This window comes from Tasmannia lanceolata, unplaced genomic scaffold, assembly GCF_043159265.1.
Source record: "Tasmannia lanceolata isolate RefF3 unplaced genomic scaffold, GAP_Taslan_0.1 ptg000012l, whole genome shotgun sequence".
In the NCBI taxonomy this organism is placed as follows: domain Eukaryota; kingdom Viridiplantae; phylum Streptophyta; class Magnoliopsida; order Canellales; family Winteraceae; genus Tasmannia; species Tasmannia lanceolata.
This window is the reverse complement of record NW_027518689.1, coordinates 1,138,123-1,155,823: the sequence shown is the minus strand read 5'-3', so window position 1 is coordinate 1,155,823 and position 17,701 is coordinate 1,138,123. Positions and strand designations below refer to the sequence as shown.

The window sequence follows — 17,701 nt, the reverse complement described above, 5'->3', positions numbered from 1 at the left end:
TCTATGTGCTTTCGGAGGTAAAGCTGGGTTGAGCTTTCCCTGCCTCCATCACCAAACCATATATGTTCATGAATATTTTAGGCCATCACAAGCCTGGCATATTGCCCTTGGCCTCTCTCATGAGATGATTGTAGACCGTTTCATCAAGCGTAATGAAAAAGACTTTCTCTAAAATGTTTTCAAGATGCTGATTTTTTACATCACAAAGGCAGTGTTTGGCAACCGTGAAAAGTAATTCCATGGAATAATTATGGGCCCAGCTATGTGAGGGGCAGAGGAGGGAGAAGGATAAAGTTCAGTGCATATTTGGCAACTAGAATTTTTTCCCCCCTTGCCTTGATGGCAAATTAATGCTTCAAATACCATAATGTAGAAGAGCCATGGAACACTTTGGCGAACGAGGAACTAATTATTAGTGATGTTTATCCGATTATGCAGGCTGCCATGAAACTATTTTCCACGAAATACTAGTTTAGTTTATCAAGTGGTGGGGGGACGTGGGAGAGGGAGAGAATTGAGAGGGCATGAGTGAGGAGAGTGTCTGGAAATAGGGAAAAATGAATTCTCCCTATTTTGCAGCCACTTGGGAGAGCTAATATCCTATGAAGAAAAAAAAAAAAAATTAGGGATGGCAAGCAGATATCTTCAACAGTACTAATGAAAATCGAGTACAGATGTTTTGACTTCCAACAGTTATGGCTTCTTCTCATACCCTACAAGAGATATCTAAACCCTTGACTCTACCCTCGCATTTTTTTAATTTTTTTAAATAAAGAAATTTTTATTGATAATCAAAATCGGGGTGGTCCAAACCAAACAATAAAATACAAAGCAGAAACAACACATTCATAAAAAAAAAGAGAGGAGAGGAGACTGTGTGATGGCGTTTCTATTGCATGCAATATATTCTTTATTGATTCGCCGTTGCAAAAATAGGATGGAAAGCCCCCATGGGTGGAAAGTCCCAAAGTGCATTTATAACATGCAAAAATCAATGAACATTAAATGCCCTATGGTGACTTTCAACCCATGGGGGTGCCCTTTCATCCTATTTTTGCAAGGGCGTCCTTTGGTCTAGCATTCCTCTTGGAAAAAAACTCCTTCCAAAAATCGTTTGGAAGTTAAGATTTTGACCTGGCAGAAATGTCCAAAGAAGGTTAAATTTTGTACTAGAACTGGAAAGTTGTCTTTTTTATAACGGGGCTTCGAAATATTTTTAATAAATCTAGTATTCCCTCATTTATATGTAAATAAATCTTAAGTGAATGGACATTTACTTAAATGACTTTATATGTAAATATAAGAAGAGGAAAGAAGAAGAGAAGAGAACTAGGAAGAGGGAAGAAGAGAAGAAAAGAAAAGAACTAAAATGGGGGTGCTTCGGCCGAAACAGGACAAAACACCCTATTTCGGCCGAAATTGACCAAAATTCCAAACAGAACAGAATTTGGGCATGTTTCATTCCAGTTTCGCGGATGAAACGAAACATTGCGGCCATTTCTTCCAAAACAAAACAGAATTCATAACTTAGCTTTAGACATTCTTAATAAGGCAAACCAATTTAATTGAAATTATATTAGAATTTCGCTTCCAAAAATGTGAGGACCTATGATTTAGCCTACACTTGAGACACATGTTGTGCCATGTCCAACACGACACGCGTGCCCACACGTGTCAATGCTCCTTTGGACAATTTATGTACTACTAAAAGTGTGACAGCCTATTTTATTATTGAATATTGTGTTTACTTCTGTTATTATAAACTTCGTTAACTAATATGGGCTCTTCTTTAACTAATATGGGTTGTTATAACCCGTCCCCCAACACTATATACATTGTCATATTGGTCTCCCTACATTGTCATATTGGTCTCCCTTCTTCATTGTATATTTTAAACAGAAGAGATTTAGATATATAATTGATGAATGCGTTGTTATTGATTAATCTCATGTTTGTTTTAGATCATATTTGATTAATTCTAGTATTAATTAGTTTATTAAATGAATACCATACTTATATTGTTACAAATTATGATAGTAATATGTAATTTATATGTACGTATGTGTCACCATTTTTAGATTTTTAGATGTTGCCATGTTAGACAACTCATATCCATGTTGAAACATGACACATGAATTCACACGAATCCGTATCCATAAATTATGATTATATAGACTTCTATTTTAGCTATGTCTATATTTCTAAATTTTAGGGGTTTAACGCGTCGGACACTCCGTATCCGTGTCCACAAATCACAGGGCAGGATAAAAATCTCCGGGTCTCCATAAATAGCAAGTAGGGTACCGCTCCAGTAAGGTAACAAATAAGGAATCATCACATGTTAGGGCATATCCCTTTCAGCCTTTGAATTAGCTACTATTACTTATTACTACTTATGAATGAACATTTGCTCCACTAGGTCTGCGGAGAAGGCAGGAAACAACATTTTTTTGCTGTGATCCCCACGTTCAGCTGTTAATCCAACCAAAACAGCATATTTCAAATTTTTTATCAAGGCGAACTAATTTAATTGAAATCATAACATTTCTTTGTCGCGATCCCCGTGCTCAGTTGCTAATCCAACCAAAACAACATACTTCAAACTTTCTTAATAAGGCGGAACAACTTAATTGAAATCAACTTAGAATCCGGATTCCAAGAATGTGGAAGGACAAGCCCCAGGTCTCCATAAATATGAAGTAGTGTACCACTCGCGTAAAGTGACAGATAAGGAATCCTCAAGGAAAACTACCAATTACTCCGAAAGCTTAAGCCGTTGGAGAGGGTGTTCTTAATTAAATCTTTTATACTTAAACACTCCCCTCACATGTGGCCCCACATTTTTAGGGTCATCCCACACATACCAATTACTCCGTAAGCTTAAGCCGTTGGAGAAAGTGTTATTAAATCTTTTATTCTTTAACACTCCCCCTAATGTGTGGCCCCTCTTTTTTAGGGTTGACCCACACGTGACGGGACACATTTGACCCTCTTTTGGGTTTGACTATTGCATGTGGTTTTTTACTATCAAGGAGGTTTGAACTCAACAGACAAGTCCTTTGGCTATGATACCATGTAAAACTACCAATTACCTCAAAAGCTTAAGCCAATGGAGAAGGTGTTATTAAATCTTTTACACTTTAACAATCATAAATTAGGGAAGATCCCTTTCAGACTTTGAATTAGCTACTATTACTTATAAGTTATAACTACTGATGAATGAACCTTTCCTGCACTCGACCTGCGCCCTGTGACGATGGAAGGGAATGGCTTTTCTTTGCCGTGGTCCCCTCGTTCAGTTGTTTGTCCATCCAAAACATCATACTTCAGACTTTCTTAATAAGGCAGGCTAATTTATTTGAAAAACATACAAGATTCCGGATTCCAAGACTGTAGCAGGACAAAAAGCTATAGGTCTCCATAAATAGCAAGTAGGGTACCATTCCACTAAAGATGAAGAAGAAGAGAGTTCGATTGAGAATGAATCTGGCTCGATCCAAGTTCATTTGAACTGATCCCATAGAAACTCGGTCTTTGTCTGCAAAGCGGCGTCATAATCTAGGCTCCATTCAGAAAATACCTAACTAGTAATCTATGTACTATTACCACTAGAAGCTGTGACCACCAGTTCACAATGGAGCGACCTTACCGTTGCGCCAAGGCTCGCCCCCTCTGTTTTGGATTCAAACGTATACACTTTAATTTCACAAAGTCTTGACACATATGTTCACTGCTTACATTCGGTTTCGGTTGGATCCTTCATTTGTTACCCATATCTCAAACTCCCAATGTCATGAAACTAGTAAGACCAAAAATTCATTTGAGATTTGTATACCTTACTTGACGGCGGTTGATCAATGAGTCCACCTCCAAAAAACGTAAACAACAACAACTGTCACTAACATGCCCGTATATGCAACCCACTTGTCGACGCGATGTCTCCTCTCAACGAGCTTCAACACCGAGTTGGCAAGCCCTACAGTGTTCAGTATGTCTAGTGCTTTTCGTTGTGCTCTCTGCATCAAAACACAGCTATAAGAAACAAAAGAAGAATGACAGAGAGAGCTATAAAGTGACTTAAAAATGGCATAAAAAATTGGGTTTTCCAAAAAAAAATTCAACTATTCAGGGAATTCTGCAACTATGGACACAATGTACTTTGTCCTGTCATCAGCATCAATCGAAGCAGGCAAATCACAATTACCAAAGTCCCTAATCGACAGATATCTTAGGTGTATTTTGTTACTTCTTTCACAGACAAAAAATATGAAAGAACAGAAAAGTCTTGAATAAGAGGATTGTAAAATAAATGTAGCTGATATTCCCCAGCCACTTGTTTTGGTATCTATCCATCCATCCCTTTAAGAAGGATCTTTTCCATTGACTCACACAAACGATACCAAAACAAGTGGCTGGCAATACCAATTGGAGCTATGATCCTGTGAATCATAAACTGCTCAGAATTTAACCTTTGTTACCATCAAATCATTGGCCATGCCCATTGATCCAACTTGTCCAATTGAAGGGCCATCACATGCATGGGCAGTAGCCCGAAAAACACACTAATGGATTCTTAACTGTCTGTAGGCTCAAGAGTTCACCGATTGGTGCAACGTTTAGGCCAAAGGGTCATCCAATCGTAGGTCGTCCAATGACTGCCAATATATATCACATCAATTGCAGGTAGACATGGCTCATGCATCAAGTTTTGGTGGTTTAATTGTTATTATAGGAAAACAAAAATAGTTTATAGCACTAAAGATTTTGAATGAAATCAAGATTCTTCTCGTCGACTGGAAATCTACTATCAAATGTTTCGGTCTTTCTTGGGTACTCCATAGAACTATCAAGAACATCATGGTGCATTGGAGCGGTGGGCCATTTGGTGAAGCGGGTCAGGCGCAATGGAGGTTAGGACCCTTTGCATTGATTTGGTACATATGGAAAGAGAGGAACAATCCAATATTCAATGATCAAAAGAGATAATGGGCAAGAATATTGATAGATATCAAAATCAATATCAATTCTTGGGGAAGAAATGACATGTTTACTTCTAGTTATAGTATAGGAGAAATCCTTAGAAATTGGAGAACGATAATGGTTGAAAAGAAATGGAGTTTAAAGCTTTGCCAACGTGGTGCCCCACCCCTCCAATCAGATGGGTGAAACTCACTTTTGATGGAAGCTAAAAATACAATCCTAGGAGTGCGGGCATTGGAGGCATCATCCGTCACTCTAGGAGATGAGTGCTCCTATTCTTTTAGAGTCCATTCGGAGTGTGTGACAGGGAGAAACAAGAGATTTTTTGTAGGGTTTAAGATGGTACAAAAAGTTTATGACTGTCCCCTTAATAATACAATGTGATTACGCAAATGTTATAGCATGGGCCAGCAACAAAGCAAGTGGACCATGGAAGTTAGTAGACATCATCTCAGAAACTAGAGATGTAGTTCTGAAAATTGGACCGGCCTTCGATCGTATGAAGAGATCAGCAAATGAACACGCTGATAGTTGCCAAACAGAGTCGAAAGGGAGGGTGTCGAGATTGTTAATTCTCAGGACTTGAGGATGTGAGGGAAGTGAATTAAAGGCTAGGAGGGTGGATGGTTTTTTTGCGTGGGTTTCTGTTTTGAGGGTTCTGCTGTAAGTACTGTATGGGACCTTATTGTCCCTATGGCTTTCTTGTTTCTGCTTTGTCAACTTTCAAAAAAAAAAAAAAGGAGTTGCAGTTACCTTCAAGCGATCCCTTTGTTCAGCCATTTTGGTAAGGATGGCCACGCCAGTACCATAAGCTTCATCAAGCATTAAGTGTGAAGTACGAGCTGACTGCATTGCTTGCGCTTCCTCATCAAAGATTCTCAAAACATGAGCAGAGTCCCCATTCTGCAGCATAAAAGTACACATTGAACAATAGGGTAAACACATAGGCATAATAGTTTATTAGTTTATAATGGATAGTTACTCATAAATCATTGAAATCAATGGTTACCAAAGTACTGTATGCCTTAGGATGAAACCAAGTTAACATAGGATTTGGTGGAAATCAGTAGGAATCAGTTAAGTCACTCAGAGAGCGAGGTGTATTAGACAGTGCCATGGATGCACTGATGAGATACATATGACTTCTAGAACAAGCAACCAAGCACTATTTTTGTACTGTTTTGTGCTATTCAAGTTGATAAAATAGTGGTTTTGCATCTTAGGCCCAACTGGAAAAGATAACCTACGCCTTGTATTTTTCTTCTTTTTTCATAAATATAGAGATTTGTGTTTTTTCAACGACACAGCAATAACGTATAAAAAAAGAAAGAAAAAGAGAATAAAGCATGACTCGGATAGTCATGAAGAGAGCAAGCCAAGGAAGGTAAGTGACTTCGACAATCAACAAAAGAGATGGCCCATGGAGCTCTGATATCCTCATCCCTCATTGGATAATGACTATAAGGCGAATCTGCAGCATCATGCACATGCTGCCAATTGGCATCCAAAGAACTAAAAACACATGGGAGTCATTGTGGATAAGAATCACTCTACCAATCCATCTTATAATGTTTAAGTAGTCACCTTCAAATAAGAATGAACCATGACACCGAGAAGAAAGAAGCTTCAATTCCAGTTTGTAAAACTAACATCTCTACCTTGGTAGTAGAATCCTTAACACCCAATGGATCAGAGTAAATGAGGAACAACAGCAATGGGATCACTCTGTAGCAAACCAAATAATACTTTTTGTTGTCCTCTTTATCGTTTCTTAACAAGTTTGTCTGTGACTGTTCTAAATGACCAATCAGACTAATCAAACAATGAAAACAGGGCATGAAATCTACTAGCAAATTAGAGAGAGCTGCTTCCACTAAACTAAGTAAGCAACCTTCATTTTGACAAAGATATGTCCCTCTGTAGTCTCCCTACCATTCGGTCCGGAGATTCCCCACACATAGTGGCAAGTTCCATCACCCACAGGTCATGGTCATCGTAGGATTAGGACATGACTCAAATGTGGTCCATCACACACGTCGCCACGTGCGGGGGGGGGGGGCTACTCAAAGGTTACATGAGGAAGAGCAGCGTCTTTTCCTGCGGAATGCGAAAATATAAGTAGGTTGTAGAGGCTTGATGGGACAACTACCAAGAAACCCAAGAACAAATATCCAAGTGGGGACGACTATATGCTGGAAATGATGTGAATAAAACTAGAGGAAGGTGAATTGTCACAACGGGTCAAGATAACTCAATGGTGACCTATGCATCGAGTTCGGAACCTAAGCCAGAGTAGAATTGTTTTTTAATTGGCCCTGAGTGGATCCGCCAGCTCTACAGAGGTGGAACAACACTATGACTCAATCCTTTCAATGATGGAAGAAGGGATGGGAACAAACACCCGACCTGTTAGAGTCACAGAGACGATGAGAAAATCTCTTCGATGATGAGGAAGAATAGGATGATGAAGACTACGATCCCAAATCATCTAGAAAAGAGAGCTAGTCTCTCTTGGAAATGAACACGGAGGACACAATGGCTACACCCAGTTAGGACTCCTTGACACCAAGAGGGGAAGACATCCATATGACAATGAAGGAGATTTTCCATCTAGTTCCACTGCAATCAATCCCTGAAGAAGAAAGCATATACGGAGAAAGGCCATAAGGGAATCCAAGATCATGTGCGCAAAATTGTCTTAACAAAAACTAATAATAGCTCATCGAACAATATCCCAACGAAGAATCATCTTATATTCTGTAAATCCAGGGGAAAAAATACAGTGATGGAAGTTGGAGAAGCTCTCAGTTCATCAACGATTGGAGCAGTAAACGCAATAGCAACATTATTGTTTGATTTCAAATCCAGGGAGAGAAGAAAATATGGAAAAATCAGTGAGAAACAGCTAAGCGAAGAAGACCGTGCACAGCGAACTCAAAGGTTTGTCCTATTCCATCAACTAAAAGGACAAAGGGGAGACTTGCGAACGTAGGGGCTGAGGGGGTGTTCTTACAGTTTATGATGATGATGATCCTATTGTGGAATGCAACGGGTATAGGATCGAAAGAGAACATGTGTGCTCTTCGAGAGATTATCATCTCAAGGTAGCCTAGCATGGTGGTAATCCAGGAATCAAAGCGGGAAGTGGTGATGGATACAATGATTATTTGTTGTGGGAAGAAGTTGTGGGTGGGAGTTTGTACCATCAGTTGGTTCATCTAGAGGTAACGTGGTGCTATGGGAAGAAAACAGTTTGCAAAAGGAAAGTGGTAATGATAGGCTTCTCCATCTCTGTAAAGTTCAACAATGTGTGTTTATTTCAGATGGATGTTTATGGGAATTTGTAGTCCATCCAAAGTTCAATAGATCAATCTACCATGGAGATTGGAGCATTTTTTTTGTTTCATAGGTTGAAGTATACATAAGAATTTGGGCAACGAACGCTCAATGTGTATTCTTGGTTAGGAGTTTCTTTAAGATGTCCCTTTGTAAAGACTCACCCAATTGGAATTGGAGATGGATTTGGAAGGCACTGATCCCTTCAAGGGTCCAATTTTTTTGTTGGACGGTGGTATTAGGCAAAATCAACTTGCTTGACCATCTAAAAAGAAGGAAATTTCAGCTTTCCAACTGGTGCATTCTTGCAAGGGAGCAGAAGAAAAGATTGACCACAAACTTATTCATTGATCGTTGGCTAGAAGAGTTTGGAATGCCATTGCTTAGATGGTTTGATATTATGTAGACATTTCCTTCGTCCCTAAGGAATCTTCTTGATGGCTGGAATTGCTGTCACCTAGGGGACAAGGGCAAGGTGTTGTGGCATATGGTATGCCTTGTAGTAATTTGGTTTTTTTCGGACTGAAAGAACTGACATTTTTTTTTTACAACAAGGAGGATCCATTTCAGAAGCTCATTCAAAGGATTAAAATACTCACTGTGGATTGCACTCCCTTTAGAGATGAGTTTTGGGGCACAAGGACCGATGACTTCTTTAGACGTTGGAAGGAAATCATAGGAGAAGACGGTTTAAGGAAAAGAAAGCAACAAGATGAAAGCCACTCTCCCATCTGAAGCGATAAAACAGAATTTTGATAGCTGTTCATTAGGGAATCCGGGCCAATGGGCATTAGTGAAGTATGCAGGGATGACTGAGGTGAGGTGCTGCTTTCCTATTATAGGCCAATTGGTTTTGAAGACTTAAATGTAGGGAAGAAAAGGGAGCTTCACATGGCTACCCGACTATTTGAAAAGAAAAAAAAAAGGGGGGCGGGGGGTAGGGCTGGCAATTAAACCCGCGGAAACGGGGATCCGCCCCGCCTCGCACGGGGCGGGGGATTCCCCGATTTAAGCGGGGGCGCGTGCGGGGATTGGAAAAATTCCACGGAGCGGGGATACCTCTGGACTCGCCCCACCCCGCAATCCTCATCTATAAAATTACATAAATATCGCTATAAGTGACTGTCTTTCCATAAATTGTTATAATTTTGTTTAGAAATTTGGATTCTTATTTACGAAGTGTTTAATTAGATTAAAAAACGTAGAAATTTTTATTATAGAAAGGCGGGAAAGGGGTGGGGAATTTTTCCCCGTAGTGTGGGGGCGGGGATTCCCCGCCATCCTCGAAGCGGGGATGGGGCGAGGATGCGGAGAGTGCAACATCCGCCCCCGCCCCGTTGCCACCCCTGGGGGGGGAGGGGGGGGGGGGGGGGGAGGGGGCGCAGTGCACGAGGCTCCTGCCATTGCGGGGTCTGGGGAGGGCTAGATGTACGTAGCCTTACCCCTGCTTTGCATGGAGGCTGTTTCCGTGACTCGAAACCGTGACCACCACGTCACAATGGAGCAACCTTACCATTGCGCCAAGGCTCGCCCTCTGACTATTTGAAAAGAAACTTACAAAAAAAATATTTGGGTGCAAGGGGACTCTACAAATGTCATTGGAGGGCAACAGTCCTTGGTGCTATGGAAACGGCATTATTGAGATCATTGAGGGGGTCATAGAAATGGGATCAACTTGAATTCATGTCCCTGACCTAGAGAGACAAATGACACGACAGACCAATTGTAAAACAAGGGGTGGTTCTAATGTATTATACTATTATATATAGGGCAAGCTCTACTCTAAGGTAACCTTTCCTTATTTTTCTATTAATAAAATTGACATTGCTTCCAAAAAAATGTCACCAATGTTAATAGAAAGGGGAGTATCAGGTATTCATCACTAACATCTTGAGGGTTTGAAAAGCCTTTAGGTGAGCTGTTCATAAGGATTGAGAATGACGCAAACGACCATTTCCTTTACCCATCTTTTCTGCCTCCCAATAAAGCACATTCTTTTAGGGAGATAATCTAGAAATGTATAGTCAAGATATTTGTAAGCCTCGTCCACCTCTAACCCAAAATTCCCAAATTACACTTTATGTTTGTAGTTTATGCACTCATGACTTCATGAGCCACAGCCGTCCCATCAGGGGGCTGTCTACCAATGACATAATGATTTCCTCAACCTCATAGAAAGAACCTTAGCTAACATTGTTTTATACAAGTAACTAATCAAGCTTATCTTTCTAATTTCAACTCCCACCTATCCTTCTTGGGATTTAGGAACTAAAGACATGAATGTATTTGCCTCATCTTTTGTCAAACATTGTCCTTAACGGCATCACATCAAACTTGGAAAAACACTAAACAGTGCAGTCCCAAGGCCCTATCCTAGCTCATCTTAAAAATTGTTTTTATGTCTCTTCTTTAGGAAAGTTCTTTTCAGAAGGTGCAAGACAATAAAAAATTATACCATCGAATCTTAGATTGCTTCATCTTTACATCAAGCATAGTTTCTGGTAAAAACTAATTATTGAACCCTGGGTCGTCAGTTTTTTTTTGCAATTCAACATCAAGTGCGTCATTAAAGAGAGAAAATGAAGAAGAAAAGAACAATAGAAGGGTTATATGAGTCAAAAAAGCAGTAAAACAGGAAATAATAAAAAAGAGAACTAAGGCCATGTCTGGCAGCCATGAAGTTTTTTCATGATAAATTAGTTTCTCCAAGTGATGAGAGAGGAGTAGGGAGGGTGGGACAAGGAGAGACTTAGGAAGACATGAATACATGATTGAGTAGAGGGTGAAAAGTCGCTAAAAAACTAGGAAAAAGTCGATCATATTTTTAATGGAGTTCTTCAGGCTTTTCTTACCCTCTTGTCAATAAGCCCCTCTCTTATCTATCCCTCTCCCACCCTCCATCACCTCTGGATAAGATAATATTCAAGGAAAAAAAATTCAGGGTAGCCAAACGTGCCCTAAAGGAAAATGCATGCCCTATACAAAGCAAAAACTCTAGAAATTCCCTTGGTTGCAAGATTGTTAGCGATGTCATTAGATGCACAATGAATATGCTGAAGCAAAGCATCAATATTGTCATGATTTCTATTACTTCTGTGATGATTGCTAGCAAGCCTCCATGGCCTAAGGAAGCCCACATGATGGCTTGCAACTTCACAATTATTTATTATGTATTTGGTCGTTGATTTGGGTTTTACAGGCTAAGGCTAGTGATTTTTTTCTATAATTTTATTTATTTTTCTTTCTTTACAGCATGAAAGTGCTGAGGCTTGCGACTAATTATTTATTATGTATTTGGCCTTTGATTTGGGTCTTGCAGGCTAGTGATTTTTTTTGTTTTAATGTACTTTTGGTGTTTTGTTTTTTAGTTTTTTTTTTCCTTGTAAGTGTAACTATGCACATATTGTTGTTTTTCTTTCATGTTCATGTTTTTCTGTTCTAATACAAGGTTTTATGTTTGTTTAATCTTTTCTCATTTTTCTAATTTTCATTTGTTTATAAAAGGAGAATCCCAACAAATAGTGAAGCCTTACTATACTCAATTTTTGGTTGGGCTGAGACTAAGGGGTGCAACTTGGGCGGGTTCAACCCGGAAAAAAAGTCGGGTTGGGTTGAGGTCGGGTCGGGTCGAGTTTTCTCAACCTGGGTTGAGTTCGGGTCGGGGTCGGGGTCGGGTTGAGGGCTAGGGCAACCCGACCCGAGTCAACTTGACATTTTTAATAATTTTTTTGACTTTTTAAGCTTAAAATCTTGGGTTGGGTCGGGTCGGGTTCGGGTTGGCAAAAAGGGTTCCTCGGGTCGGATTGAACCTCGTCGGGTTGGAACTCAGGTCGGTTCGGGTTTGGGTTGAGCAAATGGTTGGTCGGGTTGGGTTGGCCTCAATCCGACCCGAGTTGCACCCCTAGCTGAGACAGCGGTCATAATGGGTTCCTAATGCTTGGTCTAGGTTTATGAACAACAAAATGCTAACAACCCAAATATAACACAAATAATGGAGTGGCAGCACTAGCTTTAAGAGTTTCCATTAGTAATAAAGAAAACCATTTAGGAACCATTCAAAAAAATAGTAAAGAAAACCATTTAATAAATATAAGAGACGACAGCATACAGCTTTTTGAAGTAGTTCTGCCCTCTCTTTAGCCTCCAACATCCGTTTTTGACTGCGTAATAAATGTTTATCCAGGCTTTCTTTCAATGAGTCAACTTCTTCTGATATTAGTTCCACTTTTCTGTACAAAGAATCGGTGATAAAAGACGGCATTAGATTATGCCCTCAAAGTACAGCCAGCAATCAACTAATTTTATCAACCTTTTGAAATATATGAACACAGAAATAGAAAGAAGGGCAAAAAATAGTTGCAGAGCGGAAATTTCTTCAAACAACAGAACTAATAAATTTCCAGAGATTGGCGATGAGTTAACAAGGTAAACTTTTTTTGGGCAAAAAGACAAAATTAAAGGCAGTGAATGTGTGTGTGCAATGCTACAAGAATTATCACAGTGAAAACACGTGATGCTAATATCCCTCTTACATTGGGAGCTTAGTAACGGGCCCAAGATGTACAATATATGCAAGATAGATCACAAATGAAGAAACAAGCTTATTCGTATATCAGAGGTAGTAATTCATGTTCAAGAGAAGGCCAATTGATTATATCTACCAATGTTGAAAATACTCATTGTTTGTCACAAAACTCGACTGAAAATCCTATGCTTGGATAGTTAGTGAGTACTAATGTCAAAAGAGATTGGTAGTTTATGACTAACTTGACCAGTTGTGGCTCAACTGAGATGGGCATTTCGAGTTCCAGGTATAGTATGAGTTGTAAGCATTGGCTTTCGTTGTTAGTATGAGTCAATCTTCATGTACTGTACTCCTCTTTTCTTGAAAAATAACGAATTAAAATAGAAAAATGGGCGAAGCCCGGGGACCGAGGTGGTCAAGCACTAGAAAACAGAAAAGTAAAATTAAAGACAATAAGGCATACTAAAGGGGGAGAGAATAGAAATCTTCAATCCTTGTCTGTCTGCTACTGTACTAGCCAACTGGCCTGCCTCAATGTTTGCAGAGCGCCACGTGTGTCCGTAACTAATTGAATGGCCCTCCAAATTAAAGACCACCCAAGTTAATTAAGTGTTTGGACTTTAGACCTATTGAACAACCTTTATCCTCTAATGGAATGCAGGGCCCCTATCTTTAAAAGAGACAATGCCTCCAGGCTATTCCTAAATTAGTCTCATCCTCAAATGTGTGTTTCTCTTAAGAGAAATAGAGTAGAATGTTCATAATCTCCTAACAATCCGTAAAAACAGAAAATAAATGAACCAATTTAATTTACTCATTTTCTAAAAGAGATTACATCAGTTTTAAAATGATATCCAACAATTATAATCACATGCACAATCCGTAAAACCTGAATAAATGTTTAAATGGCTATATATTGAACATAGTTCAACAACCTCGAACTCATCAGTGCAAGCTCAAATTGCTGGCAGAATCAACTAACAACAGAATACATACACTAGCAAAAACCTTAATTTTGACCTAAATTACAGATTCACCAAGACTATTAAGTTTCCATTTCATAAAGATTTTCATGAAACCCACAAATCAGAAGTTACAGGAAACAGAAAGGCATGAAGACTGTATTGAAAGCTTAAACAAAGCTTAAGTCAATGAATGGAATTAACTAAAATCATCCACAAGCAGAAGTCAAGTCAATGAATGAAATTAACTAAAACCGTACACAAGCAAATGAGAATGTCCAGTTAACGCTGTTATCAGAGAAAACTTACTGGAACCCTAAATGTCAAGACAAAAATGCGAAGATCAACCAAAATCAGCAGAATTCTCAAGGATTACATGACATTAATTATATTAAAAAATAAAAGATGAAAATGCTCATGATTGCAACAGGAAAAAAAAAACACAAGATATTGTCATTTCCTCATACATTTCAATTCAAAACACTATGAAGCACAATTAAACAGAATGGAATGAATCCCAACCAAATTGCGCCTCTAAAGAAAATTCATAGAAGGTCTTTTCCAAGTGAAGATTATTGAAAGCCAACTCATCAAGATAGAGCAAAGATAAAAACGCCGAAGCAAATTACTCTACGAGCAAATCCTTCATCATATAATAACATTCTGCCATAATGATTTGAAAAACCCTAATTATCCAGACAAAATAAACACAAGGCCTAAATCCCCAATCAAATTACAATATTCTACATAAAACCATCAAATAATATCATTTCCGAATCAAAATTATACCGCAAAACCTAGTTATAAAATTAAAGAAAGCAAAAGGCTTAATTCCTAACCTAATTCTACAATTGGACAAAAAAAAAAAACAATTCACGAACAAAAACATCACGGATCTATCGTAAGAAAGCAAAAGACCTTGAGGAAAGCTTTTCTGTTTCTCATTGCTTTCAATTTTTTGAATGTTTTTTCTAACTTTTCCCGAGATCTCTTTGGCCTTACACATGTATTAAATTTTGAATGAAGATTATACTGCAAAAACCTAGTTATAAAAATAATCCACGAACAAAGCACTAAGAAAACGATCCGTGAACAAAAACATCACGGATCTATTGCAAGAAAGCAAAAAACCTTGCGGAAAGCTTTCTGATTCTTTTTTCTGTCATTTTTAATGTTTTTTTCACCTTTTCCAGAGATCTCTTTGGCCTTACACATGTATTCATCATTTTCGAATGAAAATTATACCGAAAAAACCTAGTTATAAAAAAGATCCGCAAACAAAGGACAAAGGAAACGATCCACAAACAAAAACATGACAGATCTATGGTAAGAAAGCAAAAACATCATAACGGAAAGCTTTTCTGTTTCTTATTTCTTCCATTTTTTAGAATGTTTTTTGTTTTTTTCTACCTTTTCTCTTTGGCCTCACACAAGTATTCATTTCCGAATCAAGATTTATACCGCAAAACCTAGTTACAAAAACGATCCACAAACAAAAACATCATAACGGAAAGCTTTTCTGATTCTTATCTCTTTCAATTTTTTTGAGTTTTTTTGTTTGTTTTGCTTTTACCTTTTCCAGAGATCTCTTTGGCCTTTGGAGGCAACAGAGCGCCATAAACGATCCATCTCGACACAGAGAGATTGGATCTGAGAGATGTCTCTCTTTACAGAAAAAGCGAGTTCAGAAGAATCAACGACATTATTTGAGGAAGAACATTCAAGACGTTCCAATCTCTCCAATCCGTCTCGTGTTCGAAGGAGTAATCTCTTCGCGCTGTGATGGATCTCAGATAGCGTTCCTCCTCCTCCTACTCCATCCATTGCCCTAGCACAAGAAGAAACCCTAGAAATCCCTTTCTGGATCTCAGAGAGAGAGAGAGAGAGAGAGAGAGAGTTTTTTCTTTCTCTTTCTCGCTTCCCCTCGTTGTTTTCTTTTTACGGTCCAACAACGCGGACGATTGAGAGACGGTGAGAGACTCCTTCCTGGATAATAAAGTTGGGGCAATAATATTTTCACACCCTTGCAGTACGCATGCGCCCCACTTATAAGGTTAAAAGTGGGCAACTTAAACGCTTTTTGGCGTCAATGAAATCACGTTATAAGGGGGGCGAATACGGACTGAAGGGGGGGTGAAAAATATCATTGCCCATAAGTAGGGGTAATTTGGTAACTTCAACGTATTAAAAATGAGTGTTTCGAGTTTGGATTGCCGGAATTTGGCGCTTGAATCGGGATCTGATTCTGATTCCGCCTGATTCCAATTTTTGGTTAAAAAAGGAATGGAATCAAGGGGAAGTGATGTATTTGCTCTATTTTCTTTCTTCCCTGGTCCAGCCCACTCTAGTGTATTTGTGACTAGGCCTTTTACAAGGTATGACCCGAGGAAGAAAAAGGGCGAATATATCATTTCCCAAAGGAGATGGAATTGACACCGGGCCGAAATTAGAGAGGCGAAATGGCAGAATTTGTTCCCTGCCTCAAGAGGTGGTAGTGGTAGGTATTCTGATTCCACCCGGACTACAGTGGAATTTTTATTTGATTTAAAATAAAAAAAAATTCCTCATTCCATTTAAGGGAGAATTGGATCTGGAACGGAATATAAATTTGATTCCAATTCCTAATTCCGGCAATCTAAACATAAAAGGTGGATTTTGGGTCATGTAAGGGAACACGTACGTGAGATCAAGATAGTTGATCTTGTAGAGCTATATATGAGTTGACCCACATGGACATGGTCGGACATAAAACCCTTACACCCGATTACAGAAAGTTGTACTGCTTTTCTTATAATTGTAAATTTCTTTGTAATCTGTCCTGAATTTTGTGGTATTGAAATTCACAAAATTTGTGTTGACAGTCTTGGTTCCACCCAGTATGTTTTGGATTTTGAAAACCGATTGTGAAACTGATTATTGGACTCAAATTTACATTTAATTCATTTTTGTTTTGGATTTTGAGAACCGGTTGTGGATCCAAAACTAATTATTGAACTCAAATTCACATTTAAGCATGCTCAAAATTAAAAACAATTAGGACCTAAATGATACATGATGGATCAAGGCTAAGATCATCTGATCTAGGTATTCTAGAAAACATTTAGCCAGCCTATGTTTGCCACTGGGTCAAATGGATCTGATCACACAAAGGTAAATTAGGAAGAGCATTAAATGCTAAAAAAGAAAAAGATTATTAGTCCTTTCCCGGTGAAATCCTAAACAAGGCTTTATAGATTAAAGGCCTAAGATCATCCAATCAAGCTGTTCACTATGGCATTGAGTAAGACTTATAGGTGGCATTCTGATCAATGGATTTGATCATGTACACAAGGCAAAAACATGAGTTACCTCACAACTCGCAAGGTAACTCATGTTTGGTACCAGTACTTCAATGGTGCGTGGTTTAGTTCAATGGCGACGCGAACACACACACGTGAGAGAGAGAGAGAGAGAGAGAGAGAGAGAGAGAGAGAGAGAGAGAGAGAGGACAACACAATGTATGAAGGGCAACACAAGTGCTACCAGAGGTACAACACACAGTCAGTTTGGTAATAGGTCCAAAATCCCAACACAGAGTCAGTTTGCTAAATACAGCTTTCAGAAGTGATTTGCTCCAAACAAGAGTTTTGCCACATTCAAATGATCCGGAACAATATTTTATCCTTCCACAAACATGTAAACTGTCAGATTTTCCTTCATCGTCCACAATTTTTATATTATAAAACTAGCAAAACCGAATGTGCAAGAGGCATAGTAGTGGGGCTCTAGCCAGAGTATAGAAATAGGGTTCCATGTGGAACAATGACATAGGATAGCCCCAATAAATAAATTTTTTCTAGCCAGTGCATAGAAATTAGGGGTGCAACTTGGGTCGGGCTCAACCCGAACCCAGTTGGTT

At 38.9% G+C, this 17,701-nt stretch overlaps 1 protein-coding gene across 1 annotated transcript; it reads right to left on the bottom strand.

The window, feature by feature from the left end:
• Window positions 1-3,423: 3,423 nt before the first annotated feature.
• On the bottom strand, window positions 3,424-15,765 carry LOC143887521 (membrin-11-like). Its single transcript, XM_077391604.1, has 4 exons — window positions 15,377-15,765; window positions 12,425-12,545; window positions 5,734-5,883; window positions 3,424-4,016 (listed from the first exon to the last, which is right to left on the bottom strand). Exons 1-4 carry the CDS (start codon window positions 15,625-15,627, stop codon window positions 3,855-3,857), a joined length of 684 nt encoding a protein of 227 aa, XP_077247719.1. The 5' UTR covers window positions 15,628-15,765; the 3' UTR covers window positions 3,424-3,854.
• Between the last annotated feature and the right edge of the window lie 1,936 nt (window positions 15,766-17,701).

Excerpts from the sequence above, each read along its gene's own strand:
- LOC143887521 (XM_077391604.1), bottom strand. The coding sequence starts at position 15,627 with ATGGATGGAGTAGGAGGAGGAGGAACGCTATCTGAGATCCATCACAGC. Across the intron at positions 12,546-15,376 it reads CAAAGAGATCTCTGGAAAAG|AAAAGTGGAACTAATATCAG; the intron begins GTAAAAGCAAAA and ends TTCTTTGTACAG. Across the intron at positions 5,884-12,424 it reads CAGAACTACTTCAAAAAGCT|AATGGGGACTCTGCTCATGT; the intron begins GTATGCTGTCGT and ends TTTATGCTGCAG.